Source organism: Choloepus didactylus, chromosome X (assembly GCF_015220235.1).
Source record: "Choloepus didactylus isolate mChoDid1 chromosome X, mChoDid1.pri, whole genome shotgun sequence".
Lineage (NCBI taxonomy): Eukaryota > Metazoa > Chordata > Mammalia > Pilosa > Megalonychidae > Choloepus > Choloepus didactylus.
Genome location: NC_051334.1, coordinates 40919399 through 40936199, shown reverse-complemented (window position 1 = coordinate 40936199; position 16801 = coordinate 40919399). Strand labels below are relative to the sequence as shown.

General features: G+C 34.2%; 1 protein-coding gene across 5 annotated transcripts in view; it reads right to left on the bottom strand.

Moving 5' to 3' along the window:
• Positions 1-16801, bottom strand: part of USP9X (ubiquitin specific peptidase 9 X-linked) — a 144987-nt gene that overhangs the window by 88798 nt on the left and 39388 nt on the right. For all 5 annotated transcript variants that reach the window (XM_037822178.1, XM_037822181.1, XM_037822180.1 and 2 more), the window contains exons 3-7: positions 13916-14169; positions 10060-10205; positions 7709-7788; positions 5394-5506; positions 4497-4715 (exon numbers count right to left, since the gene is read on the bottom strand). In XM_037822178.1, coding sequence (XP_037678106.1) covers positions 4497-4715; positions 5394-5506; positions 7709-7788; positions 10060-10205; positions 13916-14011 — 654 coding nt within the window. In that variant the 5' untranslated portion in view covers positions 14012-14169. The remainder of the gene's footprint in view (positions 1-4496; positions 4716-5393; positions 5507-7708; positions 7789-10059; positions 10206-13915; positions 14170-16801) is intronic.

Here is a 16801-nt window from a genome sequence, read left to right as displayed (position 1 = left end):
ACGCAAAGGAGCAGATGGAGAAAAGAATGAAAAAATATGAGCAACATCTCCGGAAAGTCAAGGATGTGTATGATGAATGGATGGTACAATAATGTACAATAATGTACGTATCATTGGTACAATAATGTACGTATCATTGGTGTCCCAGAAGGAGAAGAGAAGGGAAAGGGGGCAGAAGCAATAATAGAGGAAATAATTAATGAAAATTTCCCATCTCTTATGAAAGACATAAAATTACAGATCCAAGAAGCGCAGCGTACTCCAAACAGAAGAGATATGAATAAGCCTACGCCAAGACACTTAATAATCAGATTATCAAATGTCAAAGACAAAGAGAGAATCCTGAAAGCAGCAAGAGAAAAGCAATCCATTACATACAAAGGAAGCTTAATAAGACTATGTGCGGATCTCTCAGTAGAAACCATGGAGGCAAGAAGGAAGTGGTGTGATGTTTAAGATACTGAAAGAGAAAAACCACCAACCAAGAATCCTGTATCCAGCAAAGCTGTCCTTCAAATATGAGGGAGAGCTCAAAATATTTTCTGACAAACAGACAATGAGAGACTTTGTGAACAAGATACCTGCCCTACAGGAAATACTAAAGGGAGCACTACAGGGTGATAGAAGACAGGAGTGTGTGGTTTGGAACACAATTTTGGGAGATGGTAGCACAATAATGGAAGTACACTGAACAAAGGTAACTATGAATACAGTTGAGAGAGGAAGATGGGGAGCATGTGAGACACCACAAGAAAGGAGGAAAGATAATGACTGGGACTGTGTAACTTGGTGAAATCTAGAGTATTCAACAATTGTGATAAAATGTACAAATATGTTCTTTTACGAGGGAGAGCAAGCAAATGTCAACCTTGCAAGGTGTTAAAAATGGGGAGGCATTGGGGGACGGATGCAATCAGCATAAACTAGAGACTGTAACTAATAGAATCATTGTATTATGCTTCCTTTAATGTAACAAAGGTGATATACCAAGGTGAATGCAGATAAGAGGGGGGGATAGGGGAGGCATGTTAGACACCTGACATTGGTGGTATTGTCTGATTCTTTATTCCACTTTGATTTAAGGTTATTTTTCCTTTTGCTGCTTCCTAGCTGTCATTTTTTTTGTTTCCTCTTTCTTTTGCCTCTCTACCTTCTATGACTCTCCCTCCTGCCTTGTGGAAGAAATGTAGATGCTCTTGCTTAGTATGAGCAGAATGTTCAATTAGGATGAACTTAAATGTTTGGAAATGAACAGGGGTGTTGGTAGCAAGATGTGAGACTAACTAACAGCGCCGAATGGTGTGTGAATGAGGTGGAAAGGGGAAGCTCAGAGTCATATATGTCACCAGAAGGAAAGTTGGAGGTCAAAAGACGGAAATGTATAAAACTGAATCCTATGGTGGGCAATGTCCATGATCAACTGTACAAATACTAGAAATCACTTCATGAACCAGAACAAATGTATGACAGTACAATTAGAAGTTAATAATAGAGGGGCATATAGGGAAGAACTATATACCTATTACAAACTATATACTACAGTTAGTAGTATTTCAACATTTTTTCATAAACAGTAACAAACGTACCATATCAATACTAGGAGTCAACAATTGAGGGGGGTTGGTTAGGGACAGGGGAGGTTTAGAGTTTCCTTTTCTTTTTTTCTCTTTTCATCTTTCACTTTATTTCCTGTCTGGAGTAATGAAAAGTTTCTAAAAATTGAACAAAAATTAAGTGTGATGGATGCACAGCTGTATGAGGGTACCCAGGGCAAGTGATTGTACACTTTGGATCTTTGGATAATTGTATGGTATCTGAACAATCTCAATAAAAATGAAAAAAAAAAAAAAAAAATGAGGGGGAGATTAAGACATTCCCAGGTAAACAAAAGCTGAGGGAATTTATCACCACTAGATATGTACAAGAGATGCGAAAGAGGGTTTTGCAGGTTAAAAGGAAAGGACACTAGGCAATAGACTGAAGTCACTTGAAGAAATAAAAAATCAAGACCTCTAGTGAGGGAAATGAGATGAGTAAATTACATGCCAGGACTACAGTTTTTGGTTTGTAACTCCACTTTTTACTTTCTACAGGATCTAAAAGGCAAATGCATAAAATGTAACGAGAAATCAGTGGTTTGGGACTCAATGTATAGACATGTCATTGGTGACAAGAACTACATAGGGGGGGCGGGGCAGAGGTGTATAGGAATATAGTTTGTGTACATGACAAGTTAAATTGGTATCAAAGCAAACGAGATTGTTGTACATTTAGGACGTGAAACCTAAGCCCCATGGTAATTACAAAGAAAATATGAGAGAATACGCAAGCTCATAGAGACAAAGTAGAATACAAGTGGGCCAGGGCTGGGGGGAAGGGAGAATGGAGAGTCAATGCATAATTAGCATACGGTTTCTGTTTGGAAAGATGAGAAAAATTTAGTAATGGACAGTGGTAAGGGTACCTCAATATTGTCAATGTGATTAATCCCACTGAATGGTACGCTTGGAAGTGGTTGAGATGGGAAAGTTTATATTGTACATGTGCTCCCATAATTAAAAAAGAAAAGAAAGAAAGCAATTCAAGAGACGGTGACAAATGCAATACATGGTCCTGAATGGGATGCAGCAAGGGAGGAAGAAAAGCTCTAAAGGACATTAGGACATATGAAAAATATTGGAATGTAGACTGTAAGCTCTGTATCAATGTTAAATTTCTGGAACTTGATAACTGCACTTAAGGTGGTTACATAAGTGAATATCCTTGTTCTTAGGAAATGTATATGGCAGTCTTCAGTATTCAAGGAGTATGACATATAGCATACAACCTACACTCAAGTGTTCAGTACAATGGATTGAGAGTGGTTTGGCAAATGTGGCAAAATGTTAAAGTTGGTACATCTGGTTATCTGGGGGCATGGCTATGTTGGCATCCCCTGTATGGGGTTTGTAGTATTTTTTAAACTGTCCTTTAAGTTTGAAACTATTTAAAAATAAAAGGTTTATATATGTATGCATTTACATATCCCTTAGTTCCTTCATTATATCATGGTGCCTAAATCCAACCAGGGTCACAGTTGAAAATTCTGCCCTATCTATCTTTTAATCAATTTTTCTTTTTAACACTTTTAGAAGACCTGCTAGCAATACTATAAAATACATTATTTCACTGATTTCAATAGGAAGTAAATAATTAACTCCATGGAATATGTTTCTCCTTGATTCACAACCCTAATTTGGGCTTTTTATAAAAAACTGTACTCTTGATAAAGGTTTGAAAGGCTATGTACACTTACAGTTACCATATTTTATAAGTTCAATAGCAAGAAGAACTAGGCTTCAAAAACAGAGATATAAAAAATCTTTAAACTTTGCATTTAGCCATCTTAAATTGTTCTCTGTGAGTCTCCTTAAGATAGACATTATTACTGACCCACAGAGCAAAAAATAAAATTGAACTAAAAAAAGAAATACAGGAACAGATACTTCGAAGATTGCCATTATCTAGATAGTAATTCCATTTACTGAAGCAATAAGAAGCCATCTAGTGGCAATAACATGAACCCTGGGAGACAGCTGAAAATCTCAGCTTGAAATTCAATGCATTTTGACGATGTTATCTTTTAACAGGATGAACTGAGCTTTGTATGACTTCGAATTTTCCCATCTGGCTTTTTGCTTTTAATAAGACTCACAACATTAAAAACCATCTCCCTAAATTCTAAAATTTAAAAATTACATATTGTTAATTATTTAACATTTATTAAAAGCAGTACAGCTTGGGGACACATTTTTTAATGTGCATACTTTGTTTAACTGACATACAGGATTTATATTGGAAAAGTTTGATATTTAGAGATATTTTATATCCAGTGAGATTTGAAAATCTTACTGTTTTGCTCTCATTTATAATTACTGTAATTTTACTTTTATGACATTATTATGAGGAATTTATATGATACACCTGATTATGGGGTCAAAAATCTTAGAATGTCTGAAATGATCATGGCCTTAAAAATCAACACCTGAATCCTGGTTCAAAGAAGTACTCTCCCCCTCTACTGCTATTTCAAAGGAAAAATATGGTCTATTTCCTACTAACCCTACTTATGACTATTATTCAAAGGGGCCAGGCAGAAGACAGAGGACTGAATATATGTGAAGAAAGTTAAGAAAGAAGGCCATAAGCACTGAACAGGTATGCCATGGCTATGGAAAAGGCTTCCAGTTTTGTGTATTTTCATTTAAAATCCTAAAGTCAATTTGACTGCCAGACTTTAAATAAACAAAGAAAAACTTAACAGGAGTAGAAACAAACAAAAAAACACAGCTTCCGTAAAAAATAAAGAATCCGAAAAACAAAATAATGCAGAATCCCTTTAAGACTAATATGAAACAATTCTTCAACATGTTAGTGGGATGTTCAGATCATTTAAAGTTCTGTGGCAGAAGAAAATAACTGTAGTATCTGATTTTGAAAATAACAAACCAACACACTTTTGGTGATCGAGGGTCTGGAGAACGAGCAAAGAGTTCATCTTCAGGCAACTGAACACTTGAGGAAACCGATTCACAAGGACGTGTACCATTGTAGATATGGAACTTGCAATGAGGATTTAAGGCCATGGAGAGAAGTTCTAGAAGTGGAAACCAGTCTTGGGACAGCTTGGCCACACACAGCTCCACCAGGCGATGGGTATTGTTAATAATACACCTCTGTTATAAAAGGGAGGAAAGGTGATTTGACTGCCAGACTTTAAATATTTAAACAAAGAAAAACTTAACAGGAGTAGAAACAAAAGACAAAACATAGCTTTTTTGTTATGTCCAAACATGAATTTGGACTACAAAACTGTTTGAATACTGGCTTGTGGTTTAAATGTCCAGATTTTTTTTTCTCCCTCCAAGGTTGAGAAATACATGTTTCTTTGCTGTCCCTTTCTGTATGGTGAATTCATTTCTCATTTACTTTACACTGACTCTGTCCCAGATGTATTATTAGATTTCTCATCTTGGATGTTTTTCTTCCTTGGCGGTACATAAAATAGAGGTGCTTTTTACAATTAATAGCATTGTATATTTGATGAATTATGATGACTTGCCTAAGATCACAAGGCACTTGAGAACCCAGGAGACAGTTTAAACCAAAGTTTTCTAACTCTAAATCTCATGCTCATTCTAAATGTCCATGCTGCCTTCAACTGAGGCCATAATTTATTTAAAAAGAAAAAAAAAAAAAAAAAAAAAAGTCTCTCAGTTTATAATTATACTCTTTGATTTAATAGACCAAATATACATTATATATATTTATGTATGTGTCTATATACACATTTAAAAACCACCCACAAACATAACCATGTAAATCTGATTTCTAAAATGAAAGGTGAGACTCACATGTATTTCAAACTTCCAGCCACTCACTGCCTCATCTGTAAGGATTTTAGTGAATGATATTGTTAGGCCATCTCGAAAAAATCGCTGACATGCTTCACTTTTAACATCAAGGCCTAAGAAAAGGGGAGAAAAATAAATGCAAATAAAAATGTCTCTGGCTGTTTTACAATGTCCAATTACAGGACACAAGGTAATAAATATTTGGCAACCGTTCACTGACCACTAACAAATGCAAAGTAGCTTTGGAAAAAAGACTCAGCATTATTTTAATAGGTCAAGAAGGTAACTTAATTATACTGTAAACAAGTATTAACATCTCGAAGTTCTTATACGTTAAAAGATAACTTGATTCAGAAACAGAAAAATAGTCTTTGATGCGTTTTTAAAAATACTTGATTGTACAAAACTACATTAAACCAAGAAATATTAAGACAAATTAAGAATGTTCCAAATTATATCAGACCTTCAACACAAAATGGTTACAGTACCCTGTGATAGGGAATCTAAACACTTAATGGCATTTTACTCCCTGAAAATAAACTTTAAAACTTAAAAGGCAACATTTTAAAATTATTTTAAAAATCTTATTTTGGTCATAAATCACCCAGTCAGCATTAATATTCTTATACCAGTGTTTTTATTGAATGAGAGGAATTCGGTCTTGTCTTCCTTTCATAAGTCTCTTTCACAATCTCAGCACCTACGTTTCTTAACATCTTTAATTTCATCTAATTTCAAAAAGGCTACAGAGCCATTTGCTTTCAAACAAAGAAAACCTGTAACTCCTAATGACAAAATGAACAACTATTCAATTTGTATACCAAAGAATTATTTGATTTTGAGACTATAAAATGGATGGCACTTAAAACCCAGTTCTATACTTAAAAAAAAAAAAAAACTTAAACCTTGCCTAAAATGAACCATGGTCCCAGAAAAGAAATATGGAGGGAAAACCCCTGCAAAACGATACATGCCCACCAAGTGTCAATGCTATTTAATAAAATACCATTATCTGTTTTTTATTTATCATCTGTATTATCAGGACCTAGAACATGCCTAGCACAGAAGTCTTCAAACAATTGCTGAACTGTTGAGTAAATGAGTAAATGAACAAAAGAAATTCAAGAGGCCCCAAACAATTGCAGTCTAATAACATATTTTCATGGTTTACTAAATTATTCTCATAAGATTAAGAAAGTATAAAGACACCTACTTTAAATGAAGGGAGGTAATTACCGTAAGACAAGTAACTCTGTTACCCTTGCTATGGAGACAGACTTAAGCAAGGTACTAAAGATGTTAATTTTGACAATCATCTATTTCAATGGTGATATTTAAAACACATCCATGGCTACCAAACTTAAGAAAATGAAAAGTTATTGCCATTTATTTTAACCTCCAATGCCATAAAAATGAGAATAGTACAATAGTACTACAACAGAGAATTTTACTATTCTGTTAAGAGAATTCAACTGCACCTAAAGTTAGACGAAAGTCATTGGAAAAAATGACTAATTAAGCTTTTACTTCTGAACTCAGAAAATATACCAGATTCCTTTTATTGGCGTTTATTTAAAAAAAAAAGAGAGAGAGAACCATGGAACCTCATCTTTCAAGTCTTTTTTTTTCTTTTATAGAAAAATCAAACTTTTTCTGGGTATTAAAAACAAAAATTAAACATTCAAGGTAAACAGTTTACTTTTAAAAACAGTATTAATGAAATGGCAACTTTCACCCAAAGGATAATGGATGAAGATTCTACAAGGTATAAAGAGCCACATATCCTTTGAGTCACTGGCATTTCAGTAAAGCAAAGGACAAGTGTAAATAATTTGCAGATTAACACAGCACATATCAACCTAGAAATGGCTTATGTTATATACATTAAAAAAAAAAAAAAAGAAATACAGGTACATCTTAAGTCTACATTACCCACAGAGTACTTTAATAATTGTAAAATGTTATTTTATGTGCATTATCTCATAACATATTAGGTCCTATCTAAAAAAGTTTAACCTTTGAGTAACAAACCCTTTGAGAATCTGATTAAACACTGGATCTACTCCTAAAAAATACAGATCTACTACAATTCTACATGTAACACCAGCATTCACAACACAATTGAAGGCTGTCCCCAAAGGTTATGAAACATCGCTCTAGGTATACATCATAAACCATACCAAGTAAGCTTAGTTAGATGTTCTAGGCTAGGAATATATATGTGTTTATAATAGGAAAACAAAAGTCTGCAGGGATGAACTGAGATGGGATCTAGTAGCATACATTATGGAAAGCATAACAATATCTAAACTTACCTTTTTTACTAAGATCAATAGCAGCTTCTAAAAGCACTTCTAATTCCCCTTTCGGCAAAACTGGAACCACCCATCGAGGCCTGAGTTTTTATAAAATAAAAAGATGCTTATTGGTTGTGCACCAAAAGAGACACTATAAATGGGTTACTAATTATAATTACTCACTTAGCTCCATTATGAAAATATTAAATATTAATATTAAAATAACATTAAAATATCAAAACAACAAGGTTGGCAGAATATCTGCTTTGTGGAACTAAGCACCATCTGTTGTCTCTACAAATAGGATTTTTTTAAGGTACTGCCACACAAAAGACATAGCAATAATAGGGGAATAAATTTCAATTATTTTAATTACTATAGAATATAAAGCTACAATAAGCAAATATTAATTAAATGGAAACCTATTGTTAAAGTTCATAGGAAAGGGCTTTTTTAGGATTCAGGCTAGAGGAGACATTAGGATGAACCTCTTAGTTGTCTTGAACTTCTTCACAAAGAAGAAAACATTTAGGCAGCAAATGATTGATCTCTGCCTCAATTCACCACAGGACATTTATCAACTTTTCCCGCAGGTTAAGTAAGCCATGGATTTCTAAGTCTCTGTGACTCCAAAGGTACCTTCCTCCCTCAAACAAGGATGTAGCATATACTCAGGTGATGTTTTCTATCATCCCAATGTCAGCCCAGCCATATAGGGGTCTATCCTTTTCCTATCTCTTCTTCCTGAGCACCACCCACTCACAGACTGCTCCCTAGAAAAGTCATCTTCCATCTATCCCTTAATCCCTGTACTAAGCACTGGCAAAACTCCCAAACACTCCTGTTTGATAAAAGACACTCCATTACCAGAAAACCTGTATAAACGAGATAAAATGTTTATCACCTTTGTCATCTTTATTCACACAAAGAACATCACTTGTATTTATCTCTTCCCCTGAGGGTGTGCTAATATGCAAACTTAGTCCTTTGTCCACTTTACCAACAATCAACCACCACCAGACAAAAATGGAAAAGCAACAATATAACCTTTTGAAATGAAGTCTCTGCTATAGAGAATGGTCAGAAACCATTAAAAACAACTTTATACAAATTTTGTTTAACTAGAATTCACTGTACACTGTTACTATAGGCATCTGCCAAAACCACAATATATTCCTTTAAAATATCCATATACCATTAAAATCAATGAATTAAATATATATTTACTAATAAGAAAAAATATTCAAGGTAAATTAAGTGAGGAAAGCAAGTTAAAAAATGGTATTAAAATCAGAATCCCATATTTGTAGAAAAATCAATACATATATGATAGTAAATACAAAGATAATCTGGAAGAATATGCTCCTAATTGTTAATAGTAATCTTTGGTTAGGATTTATGTATGCAAAGGGAATATTACAGAGAACTTGATCTACATATTTTTATATTTAACAATGCATACTTATCACTTACATAATAGGAATATATATTTTTTAAATGTAAAGGATTTCCATTTCCTTTGCCATTATATATTTAACAGTGCTCACCTATTTCTAGAAAGTGAAATGCTACAAAAAAAATTTAGTAAGGCAAGTGCCTGTAAAAGTGTATGTTTTCATTTCTTTTCTTTTCGGGGGTTGGGGTACGTCAATACCTCCCTAGCAGCAGGCACAGTGAGGACTACAGTCATATGGGGTTCCTTGACATGCTCTTCCCTTATCCTCTGCAAATCTTCCCCCCCGTACAGCTTAAAACTTCACTCTCTTGGAGTCTTCCTCCAAATAATCCAAGTGATTATTTATATATATGGAAAGGACGATTGGGGTGTGTGTGTGTGTTGGGGGTGAGGGGCTTGTTTGTACTCCAAGTATGAAAATTTATACTCAGACTGACCCCGGAGATGAAGATCAACAGAAACAAAGAGCTAAGTGGTTAACTAGTCAAGGGTTCACAAGGGGTAGGCTCCATCTCCTCATGACCTGGTTTACCTCAGGGCCATCCCATAATTATTAAAAAGTCATCCAGCAATCCTAGCAACCAACATACCAATGAGAAAAAAGCTTCATCAACTCAAAAGGAAAACCTGCATGTACAGTTCCAGCTCAGAAACCCACCAGCTAGGGTCCTCATCATTGAGATTCCCTTCCATTTTCTAAATCCACAGAAATAACTGGATTAAGAATCATGGGTTACAAAGCATTTGGCAATGACTAAAATGTTAAGGCTATTAAAGGAGAGACATGGCTGTTACCGTGACATTTGCATCCACTCCTTCTCTTTTTTCATTCACTACCAGTTACAATACTGAGAAACTTGGTCATTTGTCTTGTATATTACACACATCGAAAAACAAAACAAAACCAACTCACCTGTTGATCATGTCATCCAACTTTGCCAGGTCAGTATGCGGAAATGCAGGCTCCTCATCTTCAAGCTGTGGTGGGGCATCACCTTCACCTTGTTCATCTGGGGGTGTTGCTGGGGAATTCTCATTGGAAGAATCAGGCGACGAAGTCTTAATTAAGAAGGAAATATTCCAGATCTAAGTTTCTATAATATATGTACGACATCTAACAATTCAGAGATTAGGTAAAAATATTGTGCATTTTTAAACAAGATATTATTGAAAGCTTATGGTGTTCCTAAAAGTCTCTGTGCTACTGAGCTTTTAAAAAATTTCATTTAATCCCCAACAGCCTAATGAAGTATTCTGCTACTAAACAGATGAGAAACAAATTCAGATAATAAGTAAATAGCCCAAGGTTTCACAGCTCAAACTCTATAGGATTAGAATCCAGGTCTAATTCTAAAGTTTGCATTCTTAACCACAATCTTACTCCATCCCTGCTTACACTTTCAATTATATACCGTCATGACAGAAATAATACGAATATGAAATATCACATTTTGCAGATTAAAAGGTTTCTGATTTATAACTTTTATCTTTTAATTTGAAGAAGATAAATCTTATTCCACAATTTTCCTACTCTCACACTATTATCAAAACAATTTAAAACCACATCATCATGGTTTCTAAATAAGTCATGTCACTTGCAACTAATATAACTACACTTTATTTTCTTTCAGTCCTCATTTCTAGCACATCTTTCTCTTTCACCCCCCTCCACACGCACACTAGATGTCCACAATATTTTCACAACTAGGTGAATGAACTCTTATGACCCTTATTCTTAAAGAAGAAAGCAGGTGGTATTTTCTCTTTTGAAGTGGAACCAACCTAAATTTTAAACTGATGTGTTCCTGAATTTTCAACCAACTCTAGGTTGATGGTCCTTTTAGAGAAGAATGTCCTCTCCCTATCATTCTAGCATCTACTGAGCAGTTGTGTAATAAACATTGTTGCATTAGTAAACACTTGAAGACACCCAGGTATACCACCATTAATATGTTCTACTTACAGAGTCTATACATGAACTTATGTGGCCAATTAGCAACAAAATGATGAACTTTTACCTAAGGAGGAGAACAACGCTGTGTAGGTACCATAAAACTGGTCTCAAGGAAAAAAAAAAATCTGTAGTACAGAATTCCAGTGTTAGAAACCCAATAGAAACATTTGTATCTGAAGTATGTAACTTTGGAAGCCTGCTTTATTATTATTTTTTAAACCCTAGTCTTTGGATATTTTATGTACATATTTTTTTTTTCACAGAAAATATAAAGATAAAAATAAAATTTAAAACACCAGTAATACTGCATCAACAAATAAGCACCAATGACATTTTCAATTATTTCCTTCCAATCTTTATTCAATGAAGATAAACTGTCCATATACATGTACAAATTTACAATAAAATTGGGGTTATACTGTTTAAGTCTGTGTCCTTTTCCATTCAGTATTTGAATATTTTCCCCAATTAAGAATCTTTTAAAAAAAAAGTCACAAAGTATTGAATGAATTAAAATTAGAAGACATTTAGTATTTTGCAATTTTTAATGCTAAAATAAACAGAACAGTAATGAAACTTTTTATACATAAATCTTTGTACTGAACTTCGATCCTGGAAATATAATTAATAGAACAACAGTATAAGCAATTTACTTTAAAGCTGTTGACATATTATCAAATTCCATCCAGAAAGTCTGTACTAATACACCCTTCCCAGCAACAGCATCCAAGAGTATTCATCTCACAGTGTCTTTGCCAACCCTGTTCATTTCATGAGTCTTACTACAAGCTAGAGCCTAAAACTGCCTCCTGTGGGAATTAAAAAAAAAATTGTTTTAAAAAAATATTGTATGTTAAGTGAAAAAGCTGATTGATTCTAAAAAAATTCCCTTTATGCCAACATGTCAAAAGCACATACAAAAAATGAGTCCCAAGTTGGGCAGTGATTAATGCTTTGGTTGTTGCTTCTCGGTTCAAAAAACAACAGATCTTGTGAAATAACTAAGATCCTAAAATTAAAAAGTAAAGAATAGGAGCGTGAAAAGAGTCTACAGGTAGATAAAAATGTAATTTGCTTTTCTTCCTTTATTCTTTTAAATTACCAATCATCTTCAAAAATTTAAAGAGCTATTAGAAACTATATAATGTAGATGTATAATATTAAGGTGAATATTACAAATCTAAGAGTTGCAGGAATTATTATCAAGGATACTGTAAAATAAAGGTAAGGTTAAAGCAGAGGATGAACTTTCATCTAAAACTATACAAGTCACAACCACTGCAAAAAAGGTTAGAATTCCATGCACAACACTTTTACAAGTGTAAAATGGAAAGGAGAGAGCAAGATACTGGAACTCTAGCTCCTATAACTATTAGCTCCTGGCTTAAAAACAGAAATCTATGGCATCCAACACAAACCTCTATGTTTAAGGAAATCTAAATACTGGCTAAAAATTTTATGATACAGGCAAGACTTAAAAACTCTGTCCACAGACGTGATCATACATTAAGTATTTTGTCTTAAAAGCAGGAACTGCAGAAGAAAAGGGATTAAAAAGTTGACACATTTAGAAAAAATTAAAACATGACTTACTTCTCTAAAATGGCAGAGGGAGAGGAGGAGGAAGAGGGAGACACACACAGAAAGAAGTCCTTTTCTGTCATACTTGTGACAGAATATCTCATCTATAATAGCTGAGCAATAAGAACTTATCCTCACATGACAAATGTATTCTACAGTAGCACCACTTTTGCCTAAAAACTTATCTACAGAATTCTACATAAACGTATCAATTCCCAACTGTAAGCAGCATTTTTGTGACACAGGTACACACACCTGTGCTATAAATTTACCTCTAAGCACTGTTTTAGCCGCATATCACAAGAGTTCATGTTTCTTTACATTATCATTCAGTGTAATATATTAGAAAAGGTTGGAAATCAATTATCTACACTTCCATCTCAAGAAATGAGTAAAAGAACAGCAAACCAAATCCAAAGGAAATAAAAGGAACAAAGAAAGAATATAAATAAGAAAAAAAACAAAAAAAAAACCCCACACAACAGAGCCAAAAGTTGGCTTGGGGAAGGGTTTAATAAAATTGATAAACCCTAGAAAGAGTGATCAGGAGAGAGAACACAAATTAAGAATTCATCTACTTAAAAAATAGTTGGATTTGCAATTATAACCTTTCTACAAATAAAACCTAGGCCAGATGGTTTCAAACAATTAATGAAGAAATAACAGAAATCTTACATTTATCCACAGAATAGAAAAATATTTATCCTACTAGCTTTGAGACTAGCATAAAACCTTGACACCAAAATCTACTGTCAAGCCCTTTAAAAACATTTCACTTGATCTTCGTAACAACCATGTGAAACAGTTACACTACTATTATCCCCTATTTTACAGATGAGAAAACTGAGGCTTATCGGTGATATAATTTACCAGAGTCATAAAGCTAGTAGTATGGTACAGAGCTGACATTTTAACACAAGCAATATGATAAGTCCATGCTCTTAAGCATAGGCTACACTGAATAATTTAATGCTTTTGCCCCAGAATTCACACAGGGTTGAATACTTAATGATGACTGACAGTATAAGATACCAGAAAAAGAAGGGCTACACATACTCAAGCATCACCATCTACAGCACTTGAGCTTTCTTGTTAATGTATATATTCAACTTTCTTAAATGAAACAAAAAAACAATTTTATGTTTATTTCACAAACTGTTCAGGAGCGGCTCCATCATTTGTACTCCACAGTATAGATACCAACATAACTATAGTAGTATTTTCAACATCCTACCTGATTCTGTTGGAGGGGGGGCTGAGACTGTCCATCCGGAGCCTGGCCCTGGCTCTCATTCCCTCCTACTGGAGAGCCACGAGTCGTGGCTGTCATACTCGACACAGGGCAGATCTTTGCAATTTTGTCTGCTTATGTAGTTGTCTTGAGAAAAGAAATTATAGTCCACTTATAGAAGATGAAGTACCAGCATATGTCAGTCTTAAAAAGCTCCAAATCAAGAATAAACCATCTTGCAGAGACCATTGCATAACCTACAACAACAAAAAAGCACATTTGTTTTACACACGAAAGAACATGAATTAAGGAACTGTTCAACCTTTAGTATGTATAACATCACCAGCAAATCTATTAGAGGTTTGCTATATAAACAAAAAGGGAAAGTAAAAAGGTGAAATTTCATTAATACTGTATTTTACTTAATAAACTGATACTGTTACACTAGCTGTCATACCAAGAAAACATACAAACTACAGCCTTATTATGTAATATTCACGTTTTCTCCTGGAACTAACACCAAAGTCTTATCGAGGAACTTACTTAGTTACCATTTTGATTATATTATGGAATGACAAAACTACCTGTCTTCAATTTACTAGTGTCTTCAATGTGCTAGTACCTTAAATACACTGTAAAAAGATGTACAGTTAAGAAAAAGAAGCTAATAAAATCTGATTATTAAAAACATCTTAGGAAAGACTGCACAAATAACATTTATAACTGGTACTAGGCCGTTATAAATGTTTTATAAACAAGCTTGCAAGTTGTTTTAACACAAACTTTAAAACTGTGGAAGAATTTTTCTTTGAAGAGAGTTCAAACTATATATTCCTCCTCCATTACAACCAAATTTATTAAGTGACCTTGGTTCTCCACATTTGACAAGTTTTTGGCTACAGGTACTCCTAGCGCCAAAACAGGGCTACAGGCCACAATTGTTTAAACAAGGGTATTCCTTTGCAACCTCACCAACAAAGGTGTACAGATAGGGGAATGCCACCACATCCTCAATTCTATATTCATTAGACCAGTGGTTCTCATACTTAGCTATATATTGGAATCACTAAAGTGCTTTTCAAAACACCGATGCTCAAACCCCTTATCAGATGGAAGAAATTATAATATTTGGGGGTGTGAACTACATACTAATACTTTAATATCCACCACACCCCCTGTGGATTGATTCTAATGTGCCACCAGGTCAAGAAACTTCCACACTTCCCATTTTGCCCAGAACAGTCCATATTTACCTAAAACTTAAATACATGCACATAATCTAGAATATTTCCCACAAGCACTGCTAAGGTTTCATTTCTAAGTCTTGTAAATCATAACCTGGTTTAAGACACTTAAAGATCAAATATACAACATAATATATAAGGCATACCTAGGGTTCCTTTGCTTCAGTAATATTAATATCCAAATATTTATCACTAGATATGTGAGTGAAGAATCACATTTGTCAAGTACAAGGTATCAAAGTGCTCCCCCATGACTCATTTGATTCTCACATCCAGTTCATGCAATACAGAAGGTAAGTATTATTATCCCCATTTTACAAAATTAAAAATAAGAGTAGCAGGTAATTTGTGCAGAATTTTTAATTAGATTGGCTGTAAATGGATAGAGTTGATTATTTTGATGTTAACTAACAGCACTGAATTATGGGTGTGACTGTGGTTCAAAGGGGAGGTTTAGGGTCATGTATGTATGTCACTAGAAGGAAAGCTAGAGGATAAAACATGGGACTGTTTAACACAGTGAATCCTGTTGTGGTTATTTCATGAACTAAAACAAATGTACATCACTATTACAAGGTGTTAATAATGGGGTGGTTTATGGGGGAAAATGCACCTAATGTAAACCATGAACTACAGTTAACAGTAATATTTTAATATTCTTTCATCAAGTGTAACAAAGGTACCACACCAATGCTAAGGGTCAATAATAGGGGAGAGGGGGTATAAGAGCTATGGGGTGTTTCTTTTCAGAGTGAGAGTAATGAAATGTTCTAAAATTGACTGTGGTGATGAATACACAACTCTGTGATTATACTGAGAGTCACTGATTGTTTACTTTGGATGCAGTATATGGTGTATGAATTGATCTCAATAAAACAGCTCAAAAAAGGGGGAAAAAAATAAAAGCAGCAGGGACTTACCCAAGTTATGTAGAACCAACCCTAATACAGATCTGAATCTAAGACCCTTTCCTCTTCAAGTTTTCTATCATTTCCAAAAAGGTAAAGGGTTCTTCATATCATAAAAAAGAATACATTCTAGGAGGAATAATGAGGTAAATGTAAACAACAAAACGATAAAATTAGGGGAGTATGTTTAAAACCTGGTTGTAAAGCATACCCTCCTCTAAGAAAAATCCAGAAACATCAAGGAGAAGGCTAACAGATTTGTCTCTGTAAAAATTAAGAAAAGGCAAGTAGAGTAGAAGAAACTCTGCAATTTATGTCAAAAACATTACAAATTAAACAAGAAAAAAGGGAAATGATAGAAAAAACTGTCAAAGGATAGAAAAGTCTCAGAAAAAGAAATACACTTGTACAGCAATAGTACATGCACTAAACAATACTAATGCTGTCGAATTAAAAAAAAAAAGCTTTTCATGTGCTAGGCACTGTTTGAAGCACTTTAATCTGCACAACAAATGGATGCAGTAGGAACTATTTATTATTATTCTTTATAGATAAAGAAGGGGAGGCAGAGAGAGCTAAAATAAATCCCTATACCAGTACCAAGTGGCAAAATGGGATTCTAACTCAGGGAGTCCACAGCTCTAGATCGCTGCACTGTACTGTATTCTCAATCTCAATGGCAATCATGAAAATGAAAATTATAAGAACGAGATGTTTTTTCTTTCACTAATCAGATT